The sequence below is a fragment of the Salvelinus namaycush genome, chromosome 26, assembly GCF_016432855.1.
Source record: "Salvelinus namaycush isolate Seneca chromosome 26, SaNama_1.0, whole genome shotgun sequence".
Lineage (NCBI taxonomy): Eukaryota > Metazoa > Chordata > Actinopteri > Salmoniformes > Salmonidae > Salvelinus > Salvelinus namaycush.
In genome coordinates this window covers 4,628,503-4,650,374 of record NC_052332.1, presented here as the reverse complement: position 1 = coordinate 4,650,374, position 21,872 = coordinate 4,628,503, and the positions used below count along the sequence as shown (strand labels likewise).

The following is a 21,872-nucleotide window of genomic DNA, read 5'->3' as shown; positions in this document are numbered from 1 at the left end:
ACTTTGCATAACATTTTTACTTGTATTGTCTTTTTTTTATTATTGAATTGAATGGTATCAGTAAATATGAGGAAGGAGAAACCCAGTGTATTCTGCACCTGGATCAGGGAACTCCTGTTGTATACTAGACACCACACAGGAAGGCTTGCTGAGGGTGCAAGTAGGGTTGCTGAGGGTGCTGGAGCACGCCCTGAAAAGTCTGAATAATAAAACAAATGTAATTAAAAATGAAACATTTGGGAGAAAACCTTTTTTCCTCCCAAAAGTAATGCACTGGGCCTTTACTAGTCCTGTATTAGTAGACCTATATAGCCGTCTACATGCACTATTTCTGCCACTACCCCTCTTTTACTTATGTAAATGAGATATTTCTGTATTTAGTGTTCAATCAATTTGCAAAAAATTCTAAAAATATGTTTTAACTTTGCCATTATGGCATATTGTGTGTAGATGGGTGAGGGGGAAAAATACTTTTAATCCATTTTGAATTCAGGCTGTAACACAACAAAATGTGAAATAAATCAAGCTGTATGGCTAGCTAGCTAGTTAGCTATGCTATTAGACTGGATCTAGTTTATGGTCATTATACATACAGGCTTTGTCTCTTAGTGGCTATGTCTAGATATTTTTGACAAATGTAATTAAAATTCAACTGACATCTCCATTTGTGTGAATGTGTCTGAAGACTGGGGTACATTCCTTAGTGAAGACCATAGTCAACCGTAGCTAAATGTTTTGCAAGGTAAACCAGATTATTTTCTCCCTGTTTCAATCCACTTGCACTGTGGCATTGGAGAGAAAATGTTGCCATATTCAAGCTAATATCCTGTAATTCTGCACATTTTTTCATGGGGCAGAGAGATTTTTGTTGTTGTTGCAGCTTTCAAGCTAATATCCTGCAATTCTACACATTTCCCCACGAAGCAGAGAAAAAACGCTGCACTTATGTAAATCAAACAGTATTGAGTTGATTTAAATAAATAAAAAATTGGTGCAGTACTGTGGATACCAATATCCCTGTGAGCCTCCCAGTCCCATGTTGCCCAGGGCTAAGAACATAAATTGTAGATAAATAATATGACAATGTACTGTATTACACTCTAAATTTATTCCATGGATCCCTTGGTCCAAATTATTTTAAGATCTGTTCGCAGATCCCCTGCAGTACCTCTGACCCCACTTTGAGAACACCCGAATAGCCTATAGAGAGGTGTGGCAGGTGCACGCGATAGCAACACTGCACGCCCGACATCGACGGAGCTCTCAAACAAGCAGGTATTACAAACAAGTAAGGCACTCTTTTATAAACTGAAATGGTAATTGAGTCCGTATTGCCGCTAATAGCACAAACGAATGGTGTACACCTGAATTTAATGCAACAGCAGTAATGGAGTTGTAGAAATGGACATGTTTGTACTTCACGCATGTGGGGAATTGAGAACGGTAGTTTGAAGTGTTCGTTAGAACAGTAGATGAGAGCTCGCAATCGCATCGTCACAATATCTCATGCAAAATGGGTAAATTTAGAGCACCTTCATCTCTTGAATGTTTTGTCATTCAGGTCCAAAAAGTAATTTTCAGAGCGAATCTATATAAAACTAAGCAGCTAAAGGACAAACGGTAAACTTAGATGTAATTTTATTTTAAATTCTTACTTGGAAGGAACACTTACACCATTTTTACAGGCATACGTTTCAGATTGTCACCTATATCAATGAATTGTGTACAGCCTGATTAATCAGACTACTACAGAGTGCTTTTCCGCAGAAATATAGAATATTTTTCCGAAAACATAGAATAATGTCCTCTCTGAACTCAGTAGATTCATGTCAAATCACATTTTATTTGTCACATGCGCCAAATACAACAGGTGTAGACATTAAGTGAAAGGCTTACTTACAAGCCCTTAACCAACAATGCTTTAAGACGTTTTGAGAAAAAATAAGTGTTAAGTAAAATAAAAAAATAAAAGTAACAAATAATTGAACAGCAGCAGTAAAATAACAATAGCAGGTTATATACAGGGGGTACTGGTACAGAGTCAATTTGTGGGTTAGTTGAGGTAATATGTACATTTGTTTGTATTTTTTGTTTAACCTTTATTTAACTAGGCAAGTCAGTTAAGAACAAATTATTATTTACAATGACGGCCTAGGAACAGTGGGTGTTAACCTTGTTCAGGGGCAGAACGACAGATTTTTACCTTGTCAGCTTGGGGATTTGATCCAGCAACCTTTCGGTAACTGGCCCAACGCTCTAACCACTAGGCGACCTGCCACCCTCTCTACATGTAGGTAGAGTTAAATTGACTATGCATAGATAATAAACAGAGTAGCAGCATTGTAAAAGAGGGGTCTGGGTAGCCCTTTGATTAGCTGTTCGGGAGTCTTATGGCTTGGGGGTAGAAGCTGTTAAGAAGCCTTTTGGACCTAGACTTGCCGTGCGGTAGCAGAGAGAACTAGGGTGACAAAGGTGGCTGGAGTCTTTGACAATTTTTAGGGCCTTCCTCCCTTCCTCCTGACACCGCCTGGTGTAGAGGTCCTGGATGGCAGGAAGCTTGGCCCCGGTGATGTCCTGGGCTGTACGCACTACCCTCTGTAGTGCCTTGTGGTCGGAGGCCGAGCAGTTGCCATACCAGGCAGTGATGCAACCAGTCAGGATGCTCTCGACGGTGCAGCTGAATAATCTTTTGAGGATCTGAGGACCCATGCTGAATCTTTTCAGTCTCATCACATCCCTGAGGGGCCCTTGTGTTGAGGATCATTGTGGCGGCTGTGTTGTTACCTACCCTTACCACCTGGTGGTGGCCCGTCAGGAAGTCCAGGATCCAGTTGCAGAGGGAGGTGTTCAGTCCCCGTATTGATGGGGTTCTGAGTGACGGTTTACGACACTCTTTTACAACACCTGTGGTGTATGTGTGGCAATGGCGGAATAACATTCAAACTCGTTCAACTATGATCGATGGTGCGGGTTGTCCTTGCTCGCTGTAACTAACAAAGTAGTACATGGTTACAGGTGTGGAAATGGTGTTTTTTCTGTGAATATTGGGAGTTTGTGGAAGTGCAATGGATGTAATCAAGCCACCAGAGGCTTTGAGCCTGGATGGGAATGTGGACGCGAATTGGGAAAACATTTCGGCAGAGGTTTTTGTTGTATATGTCTGCCATTGGAGTTACAAAGGAGCCGGATGAATGTAAAGTTGCTCTCTTTCTTACTATAGCGGGACCACAGACAATCGATATATTCAATACCTTCATGTCTACAAATATGGAGGATAAAGACGAGTTTGCGGAGGTACTGGATCAGTTTGATGCACGTTGTTCACCTAAGAAGAACGGGACAAATGAACGTTGTTTCGCCGTCGTATACAACAGCAAGGTGAAAAGTTTGACGTCTTTCTTACTGATTTTGAAATTAAAAGCACAGACGTGCAATTTTGTAGACCTAACCTCATCTATGCTTCGAGATCAGATTGTGTTTGGTATGAATGACTCCAGAGTTAGAGAAAGATTGCTGTGGGAAAGTGAGTTACATTTGGACACTGCAGTAGAAATAATGTCAGGTGAATGAGCTGGCACAATTGCATATTAAAACCTTTAGCTCCACACCAGCAGGCACTGCTATGGAGGTGGAATGTGCAGCAGTGGACTTTGTGCATAAGGACACAAGGGGGCGCTATGAGCAAAGGATTTACAAGCAATATGATTGTAACAGGTATGGCACCAGACAAGGAAATGTCCTGTCTGGGAAATTTTGCTACAAGTGCAAGGGGAAAAATGTGTTTTTGCAAAGGACAAGTATGGGAGACAAAATGTTCACACCATTGAAATGGAGGATAATGAACAAAGTGATTTGTTTGTGGGCACTGTGGTTTGCATGGAGGACGGGCAAGACCCATCACAGGTCCATACTGTAGCTAGTGAACACTGGGTTGTACCACAAGTGATCAATGGTACATTTTTTTTACCTTAAAGCTGGATACAGGAGCTAAACCTAATTAATATGAGGGATTTTCATAAGTTAAAGCACAAACCAGTCATCATGCAAAAGGCTGTGGCTCTCAAAGCGTACAATGGCCAAGCAATTACATTTACATTTTACATTTAAGTCATTTAGCAGACGCTCTTATCCAGAGCGACTTACAAATTGGTGCATTCACCTTATGATATCCAGTGGAACAACCACTTTACAATAGTGCATCTAAATCTTTTAAAGGGGGGGGGGGGGGGGGGGTTAGAAGGATTACTTTATCCTATCCTAGGTATTCCTAGGATAGGATAATTGATCCAATTGAGACTAAAGGTTTGTGTCGGCTAACTGATAAGGGTAAAACAAGAAGCCACACACTTGTGATTGTACGAGAGGGACATGATTCTCTTTTGGGGGATACAGCATGTGAGTCGTTGGGACTGGTTAAGCGAGTGTACACCATTAATGACTTTGACTGGCTGCACAGTGTTCAACGGGTGACAAGTTATCAAAAGGGTGAGGAGATTGCTCAAAGATATTCGGATGTGTTTTTTGGAGCATTGCTTCTCATTCACTCTATTTCCCTCACAGAGAATGCCAAGCCAGTGATTTATGCACCACGCAGAGTTCCGGTGCCACTACGGAAGGATCTAAAGAGTTTGGAAGAATGGTAAAACTCTATGTGCTCGTGAAAACAGAGGAGCCAACAGACTGGGTCAATTCCATGGGGTGTGTTCGGAAAAGGAATGGAGATCTGAGAGTCTGTATGGACCCCCAAGGACCTTAAATGTATCAAAAGGGAGCCTGTTCAGATTCCTAAGAGGGATGAGATAGTGTGTGAAATGGCTGGCGCACATTATTTCTCCAAGTTGGATGCTTAAAATGGATTCTGGCAGGTGGTGTTGGATGCAGCCAGCACCAAGCTTTGTACAGTCCATACCTCCTTTGGAAGATATTCCTTTAAGAGGTTACCATTTGGCATAAGTTCTGCCCCTGAGCTCTTTCACAAGGCCATGGAAAGCGTCCATTGAGGGGTTAGAGGGAGTTTGAGTGTATATGGATGATTTTGTGGTCTGTGGGTCCACTTCAGGAACACAATGAGCGGTTGGAAAAGACTGCAGATGGTTCAGAAGCATGGGTTGAAGCTAAATCGGGCTAAATGTCAGTTCTGTGTGAAGGAAATCACATTTCTTGGATAGGCTATCCTCAGAGGGTGTGCAGCCTGATCATGCCAAGGTCAAAGCAGTGAGGGAGATGGCTAATCCCACACATAGGAAAGGCATTCAGCGTGTTTTGGGTATGGTCAATTATTTGGGGAATTTTGTTCCAAATCTGTCAGCTAAAACAGTGAACTTAATAACACTCCTTCAGGACAAGACGGAGTTCTCATGGAACATAGAACATGAAAGAGAGTGTGACAATGGAAAGAACATTTTGGCTGAAGAGCCAGTGCTAACGTTTTTCGAACCTGACAGGCCTACTAAGGTGTTCACGGACGCCTCCAAAGATGGCATTGGAGCAGTGCTGCTTCAGGAGCATCAAGGTATGTGGAAGCATGTGGCTTATGTGGCCCGTTCGGAGGAGGAGGCTGCCTTACATGTGGATATGGTCATGGAGTCACTTCGTTTGTGGTGCTTTCGCTGTAAAGCCTATTTGAAATCGGACACTTTGGTGGGATTAACAACAAGATTACCTTTAAAATGGTATAAGATACATGTATGTTTGAGGAATTTTAATTATGAGATTTCTGTTTGAATTTGGCGCCCTGCACTTTCACTGGCTGTTGTCATATCATCCCGTTAAGGGGATTGCAGCCATAAGAAGTTATTATAGACACTAAAGAGGCCTTTTTACTGACTCGGTATTTTTCAAAGAAAGATGCCCAGGGTCCCTGCTCATCTGCGTGAATGTGCCTTAGGCATTCTGCAAAGAGGCATGAGGACTGCAGATGTGGCCAGGGCAATAAATTGCAATGTCCATACTGTGAGAAGCCTAACGCAGCGCTACAGGACGGACAGCTGATCGTCCTCGCAGTGGCAGACCACGTGTAACAACACCTGCACAGGATCGGTACATCTGAACATCACACTGTGGGACAGGTACAGGATGGCAACAACAACTGCCCGAGTTACACCAAGAACGCACAATCCCTCCATCAGTGCTCAGACTGTCCGCAATAGGATGAGAGAGGCTGGACTGAGGGCTTGTAGGCCTGTTGTAAGGCAGGTCCTCACCAGACATCACTGGCAACAACGTCGCCTATGGGCACAAACCCACCGTCGCTGGACCAGACAGGACTGGCAAAAAGTACTCTTCACTGACGAGTCACGGTTTTGTCTCACCAGGGGTGATGGTCGGATTCGTGTTTATCGTCGAAGGAATGAGCGTTACACCGAGGCCTGTACTCTGGAGCCGCATTGATTTTTGGAGGTGGAGGGTCCGTCATGGTCTGGGGCAGTGTGTCACAGCATCATAAGACTGACTGCAATGACAACAAGCTCAATCTCAACGCTGTGCGTTACAGGGAAGAGATCCTCCCTCATGCGGTACCCTTCCTGCAGGCTCATCCTGACATGACCCTCCAGCATGACAATGCTACCAGCCATACTGCTTGTTCTGTGTGTGATTTCCTGCAAGACAGGAATGTCAGTGTTCTGCCATGGCCAGCGAAGAGCCCGGATTTCAATCCCATTGAGCACGTCTGGGACCTGTTGGATCGGAGGGTGAGGGCTAGGGCCATTCCCCCCCAGAAATGTCCGGGAACTTGCAGGTGCCTTGGTGGAAGAGTGGGATAACATCTCACAGCAAGAACGGGCAAATCTGGTGCAGTCCATGAGGAGATTCACTGCAGTACTTAATGCAGCTGGTGGCCATACCAGATACTGACTGTTACTTTTGATTTTGACCATTATTCCATTAATAATTAACGCAGTTGACAGTGAGGGGACGTTTCTTATTTTGCTGAGTTTATATTTAAAACCAAATACTTAGACTTTTACTTAAGTAGCATTTTACTGGGTGACTTTCGCTTTTACTTTAGTCATTTTCTGTTAAGTTATCTTTACTTTTTCCACCACTGGACCTTACAATTATTTGTATGTGTGGGGTACAGAGATGAGGTAGTCATTAAAAAATCATGTTATACACTTATTGCACACAGTCCAAGCAACTTATTACTGTATGTGACTTGTTAAGCACATTTTTACTCCTGAACTTATTTAGGCTTGCCGTAACAAAGGAGTTATTGACTCAAGACATTTCAGCTTTAAATGTTTTATTAATTAGTAAAAATGGCAAAAAACATAATCCCACTTTAACATTATGGGTTATTGTGTGTAGGCCAGTGACGACAAATCTCAATTTAATCAATTTTAAATCGAGGGTGTAACATAACAAAATGTGTAAAAAGTCAAGGGATGTGAATACTTTCTGAATGCACTGCATACCTGTATATATTTCAGAAGGGGATACAGGCCGGTAGGAGAACCAGTGGGATGAGTGGACGCAGGGATTGAACCCTGGTCTCCGATGGGGAGATCTGTATATGTGACGTGCCATAAATGTTAAAATCCACCACGGCTCTGCACGAATGGAGGCCCTCTTAACTGTTTCTGTGGCATTTGTGATGTCATCCCATCCCACTATTCTTTCTCTGACTCGTGTTTCCACAGGTTCGCTTCCGGAAGGGTGGCATCCAGCTTCTCAGTTCCCCGGGCAAGAGGATGGTGCTGGCTGGCGTGCTGCTTTCCTCTGTCCTCGGCCTGTTCGGATGTACCGTCACTCTAGGCATGCGCCACAACAAAGGTGAGAGGCCTGTGGTTACACACGCATGCATGCATGCATGCACACATTTGTCAAAAGCATGTATGAGCCCTTATAATAAGGCTGATAATATGTGATGTCTATGTATCAACATTCCAACTGGTTGGTGTTAAGCAGTATCATTACGAATGATTATTAAGATGTATAGTATTAGTACTTAACCTGTGGCTCACATTTTCAACTCGAGACTCTTAACCAATTCCATACCCAGCATTTGGAAATCAGCTTATGTCCTCCCAATGCTAAAGGGTGGAGATCTCTCAGATACTAATAACTATCGTCCTATCTCTAAACTCTCTATCCTGGCCAAAGTCTATGAATCCCTAGTGAACTCACAGTTAAAAAACCTCTTAGTTGAAAAGAACATACTGAACGGGGTTCAGTGTGGCTTTAGATCGGGGCACAGTACCACAACTGCAGCTATGGCAGTGGTAAATGACATCATTAATGCACTTGATAAAAAGCAACATTGTGCTGCTCTGTTTGTGGATTTATCAAAGGCCTTTGATTCAGTTGACCATGAGTTGTTGCTAGCTAGACTCAATAACATTGGTCTCAGTGAAGGGGCAATAAATTGGTTTAGGAACTATCTTTCTGACAGAACACAATGTGTATATACTGACAATCACAAGTCTAGCTTTCTTGAGATTAATATAGGTGTGCCCCAGGGTTCTATTTTAGCTCCTGTGTTATTCTCAATTTTTATTAATGATTTGGGAAATGGGATGCAACCAGCAAAGTCACATCTATATGCAGATGATACAGTCATATATTCATGTGCTCCTTCTCTGGTTCAGGCTGTTGAAGAGCTCCAGACTGCTTTTCAGTCACTGCAGGCCTCCCTTTATGGTCTCAAACTGGTCTTGGAATGTACATAAAAACTAAATTCATGACCTTTTAACAGAGCTAGAACTCTGCCAGAGAACGTTAGCATTGTCACATCTGGTGGCTTATCCATTGAAAAAGTGTCATCCTACAAATACCTATGTATTTGGTTGGATGACAAGTTGTCCTTTTAAAGGTCATGTGGTTAATCTTGTGACAGCTTAAATTAAAATTGGGTTTTTATTTTCGTAATAAGGCTTTCTGCTTATGGCTAGAAAAAAAGCTTGTTCAGACACTTCTCTCTGTAATTGAATATGGTGACTTGTTGTATATGCAGGTGGGCTGTCTTACAGAGACTGGACTGTTTATCATGCATCCTTGCGCTTTATTACAAATGTAAAGTCACTCACCCACAATTGCACATTGTACCAAATGGTAGGTTGGACCTCACTTTATATGCGCAGAAAGATACATTTGTATGTGTTCATCTACAAAGCCCTTTTGGGTAAACTCCCTCTGTAGTCTGGTCTCCTTCACCACCAGCAGTTACCATACATGGTCTGCTAGGTGGTTGCTACTTAAAGTCTGCAGGACATTCACAGTATTAGGCAAGACTGCCTTCTATTCTTGTGCACCAGACGCATGGAATAGTCTACAATCCATGCTTCATCTCGATATGTTAGTGCCACTGAATTCATTTAAAATATTGATTGGAGACTGTTACAGAGGAGTGTAAATTATTTTTTTTAGGCTAGATCATGTTGTATTGTTGTGTGTTTTTGATTATGTGATGTATTGATTGTTGTTGGCTTGGCCAGGTCTCCCTTGAAAAAGAGACTCTGGGTCTCAATGGGCTTTTTCCTGGTTAAATAAAGGTTAAACAAAATCAAAATATAATGGGATCATACAAAATTCTTGTGACAATGCATTATAACCACATCATTAAGCATTATATGCGCAGGCTTTAAGTAGAGCTTTACCAAATGTTTTTTTTCTAACTTCACACAAGACCAAGCACAGGGCCTGTGTCTGACCAAGGCCTGTTTCACGGTGGCCAGTAAGATCGTGCAGGCCCTGGACCGCAGCGCTGACCCCTGCCAGGACTTCTACCAGTACGCCTGCGGGGGCTGGGTCCGCAAGAACCCTCTCCCCGACGGACGCCCCCGTTGGAGCACCTTCAACAGCGTCTGGAACCAGAACCAGGCTGTCCTCAAAAACCTGCTGGGTGAGTTGGAACCAAAGACATGTACACAATACACACACACACACGCAAGCATACACATCAAATGTTATTTGCCGAATGTGTAGACCTTACCATGAAATGTTCACTTACAAGCCCTTAACCAACAATGCAGTTTTAAGAAAATATTTACTAAATATACTAAAGTAAAACTCTTTAAAAAAAATAATTAAAAAAATAAATAATTGTTTTTACTAGACCGTGTCAATTCAAATAGTCCGGGTGGCCATTTGATACATTTTTCAGTGTTAGCAGTTGATGTTAACACAGACCACAAAGCAAATCAGGGGGAGGAAATAGGTTTATTCATAGAGAACAAATCATGAGTGGAGGTAGATAGTAGATGTTTATGCTCCCCTGTCCTCAGTGATTCTCTCCACGGAACAAAGGGACAGGATGTAGTTTTATAACCCAGCCCTAACCTGTGGTTGACCAATTTAGAATTCCTTGAAATAAAACTGGGCCAATGGCCAAATAACAAGTATCCTATTTCAGGTTCACTGTATAAACAATTTGGACCAATGAGAACTTTCCATGTAGCTATGGGTCCCGGACTGAAATTCTCTGACCCATTGATATTACAGAAAAAACACTATTTCCATTGATCATTAGTTCTCTATTGACCTCTCATCCTCTGCATTGTGTATTTAATAAATAAATATTCTTACCGCAGTTTTATGGCTTGAGGGTAGAAGCTGGAGCGTTTTGGACCTAGACTTGGCGTTCCGGTACCGATTGCTGTGCGGTAGCAGAGAAAACAGTCTGACTTGGGTGACTGGAGTCTTTTGACAATTTTTTGGGGCCTTCCTCTGACACCACCTAGTATATAGGTCCTGGATGGCAGGAAGCTTGGCCCCAGTGATGTACTGGGCTGTACGCACTACCCTCTGTAGCGCCTTACGGTCGGATGCCGAGGAGATTCCATACCAGGCGGTGATGCAACTGGTCAGGATGCTCTCGATATTGCAGCTGCAGAACAGTTGAGGATCTGAGGACCCGTGCCAAATCTTTTCACTCTCCTGAGGGGGAAAAGGCGTTGTCGTGCCCTCTTCACGACTTTCTTGGTGTGTTTGGCCCGTGATAGTTTGTCGATGTGGACACCAAGGAACTTGAAACTCTCGAAACATGCACGCACACACACGCGTACACACTGACATGTATACTGTCAACATACTGTAAACATAGACACTTGTCGTATACCATTTCTCCTGCTTTTGTTGCAACCCAGTCTCCAAATAAAACGCCAACCCGTGGCTTGACTGCAGTGACAGAATTACGCCATTGCTTGACGTTTTAATTACGCCATGTGGCGCCGTTTCTTAGCTGTCATTCAAACTCTGCAAAAGGGAATCTAAAACTTCAGTTTAGGCATTACTTCCCGAATGCTTAGGGTTTGAGAAAGGCTTAAAACAGCTTTGATGCACGTGTACTGACCTCGCCTTCTGGATGATAGCGGGGTGAACAGGCCATGGCCCGGGTGGTTGACGATATTTTTGGCCTTCCTGTGACATCAGGTGCTGTAGGTGTCTTGGAGGGCAGGTAGTTTGCCTCCCGGTGATGCGTTGGGCAGACCACATCACCCTCTGGAGAGCCCTGCGGTTGCGGGCGGTGCAGTTGCCGTACCAGGCGGTGATACAACCCGACAGGATGCTCTCAATTGTGCATCTGTAAGTAAAAGTTTGAGGGTGCTAGGGGCCAAGATGGATTTCTTCAGCCTCCTGCGGTTAAAGAGGTCGCTGTTAAGCCTTCACCACACTGTCTGTGTGGGTGGACCATTTCAGATTGTCAGTGATGTGTATGCAGAGGAACTTGGAAGCTTTTCACCTTCCCCACTGCGGTCCCGTCGGCGTGGATGGGGTCGTGCTCCCTCTGCTCTCCTGAAGTCCACGATCAGCTCCTTTTTGTTGATGTTGAGGGAGAGGTTATTTTCCTGGCACTACTCCGCCAAGGCCCTCAACTTCTCTCTGTAGGCTTTCTCATTGTTGGTAATCAGGCGTACTACAGTTGTCGTCTGCAAACTTGATGATTGAGTTGGAGGCGTGCAATGCCACGCAGTCATGGGTGAACAGGGAGTACAGGATTGGGCTGAGTACGCACCCTTGTGTGTTGAGGATCAGCGTAGTGGAGGTGTTGTTTCCTACCTTCACCACCTGGGGGTGCCATTGGGACCGAGGCTGAGGGCCACTCACGGTGTTGTCCTGACGAATACCTTGTTGCCTCCAGTGCATGCAGAACTTTACGCTCCATCGACTGTTGAATTAAAACTAATCTCTACTGGGCTGCCAGCCTCCTTCCACTGTACCAGAGGTTATTGTGATCCTGTTCGTCCCCTTTAGCTGCATCAGTTATAACTTCTGTAGGATAATTCTGCAGATAATTCTCATCAGGCTCGGGTAGCATCAGTCTTGAATTTTCGGTCAACGCTCCTAATCAAATCCAGACACAGGCCTATTTACAGTATATGCTTTTGAATACCAGGGAAATATTCAACCCTAGTCTGAGCCCCCCCCCCCCCCCCCCCCCCCCAAGGTGCTTTTGTATTGGCCCCACGGTGTGTGTGTCCGTGTGTCCCAACCTGTCTCAGAGAGGTCACAGTTCAATCACACAGCTCCCTACTGTCAGAACAGTCCGCAGGTCAACTGTCCATGACATACTGTTATTTGCTTCAAGCCTGTCCAAATCTCTTGTCATGTAATTAAGTTATATAGAAGGAAATGACAGGTCTTCTTGTCTCTGCCTCACACAATCACATTAGCCTCTGTTCTCCTCATCCATCTCTTCCTCCTCATCCCTACCCCTCTTTTCTCTCCTCCTTCAGAAAACGTCACTTTCAACTCCAGCAGCGAGGCGGAGAGGAAGACTCAGTTCTACTACCTGTCCTGTCTCAATGAGCAGCACATTGAGGAGCTGGGAGCCACGCCCCTTATTGACCTCATCACAAAGGTCAGTTTTGCTTCAGACCCCGCCCCCTTCACGCGTGCACGCAAATACACTCAAGTTACGTCCTAATCTCCCCTTTCTGCCAAAGTGTGTACCCTTTACGGATTTGAAAGGAAATAGTAAAAAGAAACTCCCTCTTTTATGCCTACACCAATCCAGTGCTTTTACATTTGTGGGAAGTAATGAACGAGTGCACACTTCATGAGAAAGGAGATATTCTTGGGACACAACCACGCACTCCATGATTCAATGTCATTAACACAATATGCTTGTGACCACATGGGTTTGAATCTAGGAGCCCCTCCTACTTTGTCGCAAACCCTCTTATCGCATCCCTTCTATACCAGGGGTGGGCAATTCCAGTCCTCCAGGGTCTGATTGGTGTCACAGTTTTGACCCAGCCCCAGCTAACACACCTGACTCCAATAATCCCCTAATCATGATCTTCAGTTTAGAATGCCATTTGATTAATCAGCTGTGTTTGCTACGGATGGAGAAAAAGTGTCTCGAGGACTGGAGTTGCCCACCCATGATCTATACTGTCCTTTCTCTTTAATAGTGTCTTAAAAACTAGTTAGAAAAAAGAACGAGAAAATGGGGCTCCCGAGTGGCGCAGCGGTCTAAGGCACTGCATCTCATCGCTGGAGGCGTCACTACAGACCCTGGTTCGATTCCTGGCTGTATCACAACCGGCTGTGATTGGGAGTCCCATAGGGTGGTGCACAATTGGCCCAGCGTCATTAGGGGTAGGCTGTCATTGTAAATAAGAGTTTGTTCTTAACTGACTTCCCTAGTTAAAATAAACTTGCTACCAAACTTGCTAATAAAGACACTGCTACTTCACTGTCCCCTTTCTAATCAACCTAGTATAGGTCCTTCACTCTGCGGTCCAACTCATCCCAAACCATCTCAATTGGGTTGAGGTCAGGTGATTGTGGAGGCCACTCATCTGATGCAGCACTCCATCACTCTCCTTCTTGGTCAAAAGCCCTTATACAGCCTGGAGGTGGGTTGTGTCATTGTCCTGTTGAAAAACAAACCAGATGGGATGGCGTATCTGCAGAATGCTGTGGTAGCCATGCTGGTTGTGTGCCTTGAATTCTAAATAAATCACTGACAGTGTCACCAGCAAAACACCCCAACCCCTTCACACCTCTTGCTTCATGGTGGGAGCCATACATGCAAACGTCAGACGTTCACCTACTCTGCGTCTCACAAAGACACGGCGGTTGGAACCAAAAATCTCAAATTTGGACTCATCAGACCAAAGGACAGATTTCCACCTGTCTAATGTCCATTGCTCGTGTTTCTTGGCCAAAGCAAATCTCTTCTTATTGGTGTCCTTTTAGTAGGGAGTTTATGCTCGTCAAACATGGCTGCCACCATAAAGAATTTAGCTCCTATTAGCTTAGCTGACACGCGTCTCTTTTCGAAACAATATTACATTTCTCCCTTGTGCTCACCAGAGATGTGGTACATTGTAAACAAGTCTAGCTGTTAGGTCGGTAACTTTTATGTTTGTTTTGTCAGTGCAACCTGTTATTTAGACTGGTTTATGGAATGAGTTTAGCTGTGGATGTGTTCCGTGTTATGTTTGGATGATGAAGTTCCCATTTCTTTTTAAATAAAGGTGAATTTGAGGAATCAAGTTGTGAAGACCTTTTTTCCCCATCAGTACAAAAGATGCTTTTCCGACAACAATGCTGTTTAGATGCGTTTGTTGGATCATACGTGATCGTAGTCTGCAGGAACCACTCTTCAATGATCACAAATACGTGATCGTACGCGCCAAAGGGTTAAGCACATTGCTTATATTTACAGTATAGCCTACACAAATGAACCACGGGAAAGTTTACTCCATTTTCAATTTAAGTGCATAGATGACATGTATTTTTCCCCGCTTCCCCTGTTTTGATACAGGTGTATGATAGTAGTCCATTCTAAATCAAAACAAATTTCACGCATATTATTTAGTATATGTAAAGACAAGATTAAATCGAGATTAGTCTGATGGGTGACAATATTAGCCTATCACTTGTGAATTATATACACTGCTCAAAAAAATAAAGGGAACACTTAAACAACACAATGTAACTCCAAGTCAATCACACTTCTGTGAAATCAAACTGTCCACTTAGGAAGCAACACTGATTGACAATAAATTTCACATGCTGTTGTGCAAATGGAATAGACAACAGGTGGAAATTATAGGCAATTAGCAAGACACCCCCAATAAAGGAGTGGTTCTGCAGGTGGTGACCACAGACCACTTCTCAGTTCCTATGCTTCCTGGCTGATGTTTTGGTCACTTTTGAATGCTGGCGGTGCTTTCACTCTAGTGGTAGCATGAGACGGAGTCTACAACCCACACAAGTGGCTCAGGTAGTGCAGCTCATCCAGGATGGCACATCAATGCGAGCTGTGGCAAGAAGGTTTGCTGTGTCTGTCAGCGTAGTGTCCAGAGCATGGAGGCGCTACCAGGAGACAGGCCAGTACATCAGGAGACGTGGAGGAGGCCGTAGGAGGGCAACAACCCAGCAGCAGGACCGCTACCTCCGCCTTTGTGCAAGGAGGAGCAGGAGGAGCACTGCCAGAGCCCTGCAAAATAACCTCCAGCAGGCCACAAATGTGCATGTGTCTGCTCAAACGGTCAGAAACAGACTCCATGAGGGTGGTATGAGGGCCCGACGTCCACAGGTGGGGGTTGAGCTTACAGCCCAACACCGTGCAGGACGTTTGGCATTTGCCAGAGAACACCAAGATTGGCAAATTCGCCACTGGCGCCCTGTGCTCTTCACAGATGAAAGCAGGTTCACACTGAGCACATGTGACAGACGTGACAGTCTGGAGACGCCGTGGAGAACGTTCTGCTGCCTGCAACATCCTCCAGCATGACCGGTTCGGCGGTGGGTCAGTCATGGTGTGGGGTGGCATTTCTTTGGGGGGCCGCACAGCCCTCCATGTGCTCGCCAGAGGTAGCCTGACTGCCATTAGGTACCGAGATGAGATCCTCAGCAAGACAATGCTAGACCTCATGTGGCTGGAGTGTGTCAGCAGTTCCTGCAAGAGGAAGGCATTGATGCTATGGACTGGCCCGCCCGTTCCCCAGACCTGAATCCAATTGAGCACATCTGGGACATCATGTCTCGCTCCATCCACCAACGCCACGTTGCACCACAGACTGTCCAGGAGTTGGCGGATGCTTTAGTCCAGGTCTGGGAGGAGATCCCTCAGGAGACCATCCGCCACCTCATCAGGAGCATGCCCAGGCGTTGTAGGGAGGTCATACAGGCACGTGGAGGCCACACACACACTACTGAGCCTCATTTTGACTTGTTTTAAGGACATTACATCAAAGTTGGATCAGCCTGTAGTGTGGTTTTCCACTTTAATTTTGAGTGTGACTCCAAATCCAGACCTCCATGGGTTGATAAATTTGATTTCCATTGATAATGTTTGTGTGATTTTGTTGTCAGCACATTCAACTATGTAAAGAAAAAAGTATTTAATAAGAATATTTCATTCATTCAGATCTAGGATGTGTTAGTGTTCCCTTTATTTTTTTTGAGCAGTGTATTATCACCTGTGAATGATGCCCAGCATAAGAAACAATGCCTTTTTTTGGGGGGGGACGTTTTTATATCATAGTTTCACACCTCATGTAGCCTAGCCCATAGACCTAGATTCTAGGCATTATCAAGTGCTTGTCAAATTGTGAATGAGAGACTGATGTAGTGTGTACAGCCTGCGCAAAAAAAAAGCAGAGCTCATGCCTTTCAAGCAACTTTTTTTCAATCATCATTAGTCAGATCATGCATCCTTATAATGTATTAACAATCAAAACATTTAGCTCAGCGTTTGTATCACAACTAAAGTTACATTAATAATTCTAAATGAAGCATATAGGACTACCTATTTCTTTGTTAATTGCTCAATACAGAATAACTGCATGTACTCCCTCAAATCGTTTGGAGAAAATATCCTTCCTAATGTATTCTTCATACTATAAAATGCCATGGAATTCTAAGCAAATCTTGTCTGCTAAATGAATTAGTGTAGACCACAGCCATTTAACATAGCCAGATCGGGTCCTTACATAAGCACAACTCAGTATGCTATTCTATTCTTCTGAAAAATACAAAATTTTCTTCATATCATGTTTCTTTTGACCTGTCTAAAATAATGGCATTTTTGTGAAGGTGTAGGCTATAGTACATGGATTTATTAGGCTGTAAGTGTTCCAAAGGTCTGCATCAGTGGCTTGTAGGTGTGTGGAAGCCAGGAGATGCTAAATGTGTTTGTTAATTAACGGTCAATTACCGTGAGGCCGACAGTTATTTACTTGACAATCACCGGCTGACAACATTTTGTGACCACCACAGCCCTAGGCAAGATTAACCTGCCATCTTTGTAAATGGAAATATTCTACCCAACTACACTGCCATAATTGCACTCTACTAAGATGTGTCTCAGAATAATGTAGCCTTATTTCTCATATTACTCAACGCCCATCCTCCTATAGCTCCTCCGCTAACTGCCTGGTCCTCAGCATTCTATTGTCACTCTAATCAGTCTGACATCAATGGAAATGTAATCGCAAATCTAATCAATCACTTGATGAGCTCATGTTACGCAACATTTTTAACGTACCAGCCTCCACTGGTACAGATCTAGGAATCATTTCCCCTCGCCTTAGTGGGGGAAAATGCAAAACTGACCAAAGGTAATACATTTATCTGTGCCTCTGAACTTGTTGTCCCTCTGTTTGGTCTGTGTGTGTTCAGACAGGGGGCTGGAGCATCACTGGGCCCTGGGAGAAGGACAACTTCATGGAGGTGCTGAAGACTGTGTCAGGTCCTTACCGCGCCCAGCCCTTCTTCACAGTCAGAGTCAGCGTGGACCCCAATAATTCCAATAGCAACGTCATCCAGGTCAGTTGCTCTGGCTTTGGGTCTATTTTAAATTAAAAGACATGGGTTAGCACACACACACAAACACATAGGCAGGCATGCATGCATACATAGGGCTGTTACAATGACCGTATTACTACCACAACGGCAGTCAAATTCCATGTGACCATTTAGTCACGGTAATTAGGCTTATCCAAGCTCTGATGCTGCTGGTGGTCATTAGTAGCCTACCAACTTGCTAACTGCCTGGTCCTCAGCATTCTATTGTCGCTCTAATCAGTCTGACATCAATGGAAATGTAATCGCAAATCTAATCAATCACTTGATGAGCTCATGTTACTCAACATTTTTATCGGCTATGCAATTGGTGAGAAAACAGAGTGATGGCCTCTTAAAAGGAGGATCCCATCAGCTGTCTATAGACTAGGCCTACTATTTATTTCTAAACTTTTCTAATATTAAGCACATTGATTATCTTTACAACACGAGTATAGCCTACCTGGCTGGCATGAAAATGAACCCCGGGAAAAGCATCCTCCATTCACTATTTAAGTGCATAGATGACATGTATTTTTTTCCCCTCCATGTTTCGAGACAGGTGCATGATAATGGTCCATTCTAAATCAAAACAAATTTCAGACATATATTATTTAGTATATGTAAAGACAAGATTAAATGAAGAATGGGCTAATATTGTGAATTATATATTATCTCTTGTGAATGATGCCCAGCTTCAAGGCAAGAAACAGCGAATGCCTTTTTTGTGTGACTTTTTCAGATCATAGTCGCACACCTCATGTAGCCTAGCCAATAGGCCTATATGTTTTTATATGGTTTGTATCACAACTACAGTTGCCAAATAACTTCTTAAAATGAAGCACATTAACCTGTTTGGGGTGCAGCCCGACACCGGTACACTTATGACAACATCCAGCTCAAGTGCAGGGCGCGAAATTCAAAAGATATTTTTTTTAAATATTTAACTTTCACACATTAACAAGTCCAAGACACCAGATGAAAGGTACACATCTTGTGAATCAAGCCAACATGTCCGATTTTTAAAATGTTTTACAGGGAAGACACAATATGTAAATCTATTAGCTAACCACGTTAGCAAAAGACACCACTATTCTTACTCCATCAGTTTTTTACTCCATCAGTAGCTATCACAAATTCGACCAAATAAAGATATAAATAGCCACTAACCAAGAAACAACTTCATCAGATGACAGTCTGATAACATATTTATTGTATAGCATATGTTTTGTTCGTGCATATTTCAGGTATAAATCATAGTTTACATTTCAGCTACAATCAGAAATTGCACCGAAAGCAGCCATAATATTTACAGACACCAACGTCAAATACCTAATTACTCATCATAAAACATTTCTGAAAAATACATAGTGTACAGCAATTGAAAGACAGGCATCTTGTGATTCCAGACAATATTTCCGATTTATTAAATGTTTTACAGCGAAAACAAAATGTAGCGTTATATTAGCGTAGCCACAATAGCCAGAAACACTTGGGCGCCCACGACCAGTTCACATGCACGACAGATATTAGAAATAGCATCATAAAATGTTTCTTACTTTTGGTGATCTTCCGTCAGAATGTTGGACAAGGTGTCCTTTGTCCAGAACAGTCGTTGTTTTGATCTGGAACGGCAAATATCCCTCTTCATTTAGCATGGGCACTTGCCAAGTGGCACGGATCACTCCAACGTCAACAAAGTCAGAGAACGGAACACGGCAAAACTCCCGAAAAAATTTCAATAATCTGATTAAACTATATTGAAAAAACATACGTTACGATGATATGGTCACATGTATCAAATAAAATCTAAGACGGAGATGTTAGTCGTCCATAACGAGAGCAAAACAGAAGGCAAATTCATGTCCTCTTTCGCGCGCTCCAGAAACAGGAAATGGACGGTCACGTCAAACAAAGAGCTTTAATTCCACCTCAGACCAAGATAAACACGAAAAATGTTCTCTCACCACCTCTTGACAACCAGGGGAAGGTGTATGAAGTGTATGTAGACTCTTACGTATCACGCCCATGTATAGGCATGAAGTTGAACAGAGCATCGATTTCTGACATTCCACTTCCTGGTCAGGAAGTGTGCTGCAGAATGACTTCTGTTTCACTCAGAGAAATAATTCAAACGGTTTTAGAAACTAGAGAGTGTTTTCTATCCAATAGTAATAATAATATGCATATTGTACGAGCAAGAATTGAGTACGAGGCCGTTTGAAATGGGCACGATTTAACTGGCTACTCAATACTGCCCCTTGCAGCCATAACAGGTTAATCCACTTTACAACAGGTGTAGAGCCTAACTGGCATACATATGCAGTGTGTGAGTTTCAAGTTCGGGGAAGATAATTTTCACCATAAAAATGCACCTTTTATAGCAGGGGTGTCAAACTCATTCCACGGAGGGCCTAGTGTCTGCAGGTTTTTGGTTTTTCCTTTCAATAAAGCCCTAGACAACCAGGTGTGGGGAGTTCCTAACTAATTAGTGATGTTAATTCATCAATCAAGTACAAGGGAGGAGCGAAAACCCGCAGACACTCGGCCCCCCGTGGAATGAGTTTGACACCTGTGTTTTATAGTACAAGCATTACATGCATAATCGCATCTGCGGTCACTTTTGAGAATGGTGTTGTCTTGCTAATGGAACATTTGCGCTTATAGTGTGTGCATTGCTGCGCTTATAATTTGAAGAAATGGCCTAAACGTTTAGCTTAATGTCGATAAACTTTCTGATCTGTTGCGTCAGACTCATTACTTTAAAACGTTTTTTTTAATGCTAATGGTTGTATTAATTTGGGCTCTATTGCAACCCACAACTGTCCCAGACTATGTTTGGAATATTTATTTCACGCACAGAATAGGTCAACTTTTGTACTATGGGGGATAGTAGATGGACATATGCTTTTGCTGTTCATTAGGCCTACTCATCTTGTTGGCTGACGTAAAGTAAATGTGGACAGTTCTTCCAATATCTTCAATGTGCGCCTCGAAATTGGTTAAGGACGCAGTTGCATCCCCGGTGTATTGGTCTTCACTTGTAGCCTGTTAGAAAGACCCGATCATGTGATGGAGAGCAATATGAGTGAGAGGTGCTTCCGAGACCCCAGCCAGGAGAAGGGAATTATAATTATTATATTCAGCCCAAGGGCACAATGGCCACTTTCCCGCAAAAGGCATGGATTTTTTTTAGGGGGCGTTACAGCCACATAAAGGGGATGCCGCTGGGAAATGTGATTATTATCAAGTGCTTTTAAATTTGTGAATGAGAGTGATGAAGTGACAGCCTGTGAAAAAAAACAAAGCAGAGCTCATGCCTTTCATGCAACTTTTTTTTTTAGAACATATACTCCGTTTGAATCACAACTAAAGTTACATTGTTATAGACCTATATCCATCCTGCCCTACCTTCCTAAAATCTTCAAAAGCCAAGTTGACAGATCACCGACCATTTCGAATCCCACCGTACCTTCTCCACTATGCAATCTGGTTTCTGAGCTGGTCATGGGTGCACCTCAACCACGCTCAAGGTCCTAAATGATATCATAACCGCCATCGATAAAAGACAGTACTGTGCAGCCGTCTTCATCAACCTGGCCAAGGCTTTCGACTCCGTCAATCACCGCATTCTTATCGGCAGACTCAATCGCCTTGGTTTCTCAAATGACTGCCTCGCCTGGTTCACCAACTACTTCTCAGATAGAGTTCAGTGTGTCAAATCGGAGGGCCTGTTGTCCAGACCTCTGGCAGTCTCTATGAGGGTGCCACAGGGTTCAATTCTCGGGCCAATTCTTTTCTCTGTATAGATCAATGATGTCGCTCTTGCTGCTGGTGATTCTCTGATCCACCTCTACGCAGACAACAGCCTTCTATATACATCTGGCCATTCTTTGGACGCTGCGTTAACTCACCTCCAGATGAGCTTCAATGCCATACAACTCTCCTTCCGTGGCCTCCAACTGCTTTTAAATGCTAGTAAAACTAAATGTATGCTTTTCAACCGATCGCTGCCCGCACCCGCCTGCCCGAGTAGCATCACTACTCTGGACGGTTCTGACTTAGAATATGTGGACAACTACAAATACCTGGGTGTCTGGTTAGACTGTAAATTCTCCTTCCAGACTCAC

General features: G+C 43.5%; 1 protein-coding gene across 1 annotated transcript in view; it reads left to right on the top strand.

Moving 5' to 3' along the window:
- The first annotated feature begins 5,476 nt into the window (after nt 1-5,476).
- Nucleotides 5,477-21,872, top strand: part of LOC120021844 (endothelin-converting enzyme 2-like) — a 44,450-nt gene continuing 28,054 nt past the window's right edge. The window contains exons 1-5 of the mRNA XM_038965691.1: nt 5,477-5,512; nt 7,641-7,773; nt 9,626-9,841; nt 12,675-12,799; nt 17,581-17,727. Of these exons, the coding sequence (XP_038821619.1) occupies nt 5,477-5,512; nt 7,641-7,773; nt 9,626-9,841; nt 12,675-12,799; nt 17,581-17,727 (657 nt within the window). The remainder of the gene's footprint in view (nt 5,513-7,640; nt 7,774-9,625; nt 9,842-12,674; nt 12,800-17,580; nt 17,728-21,872) is intronic.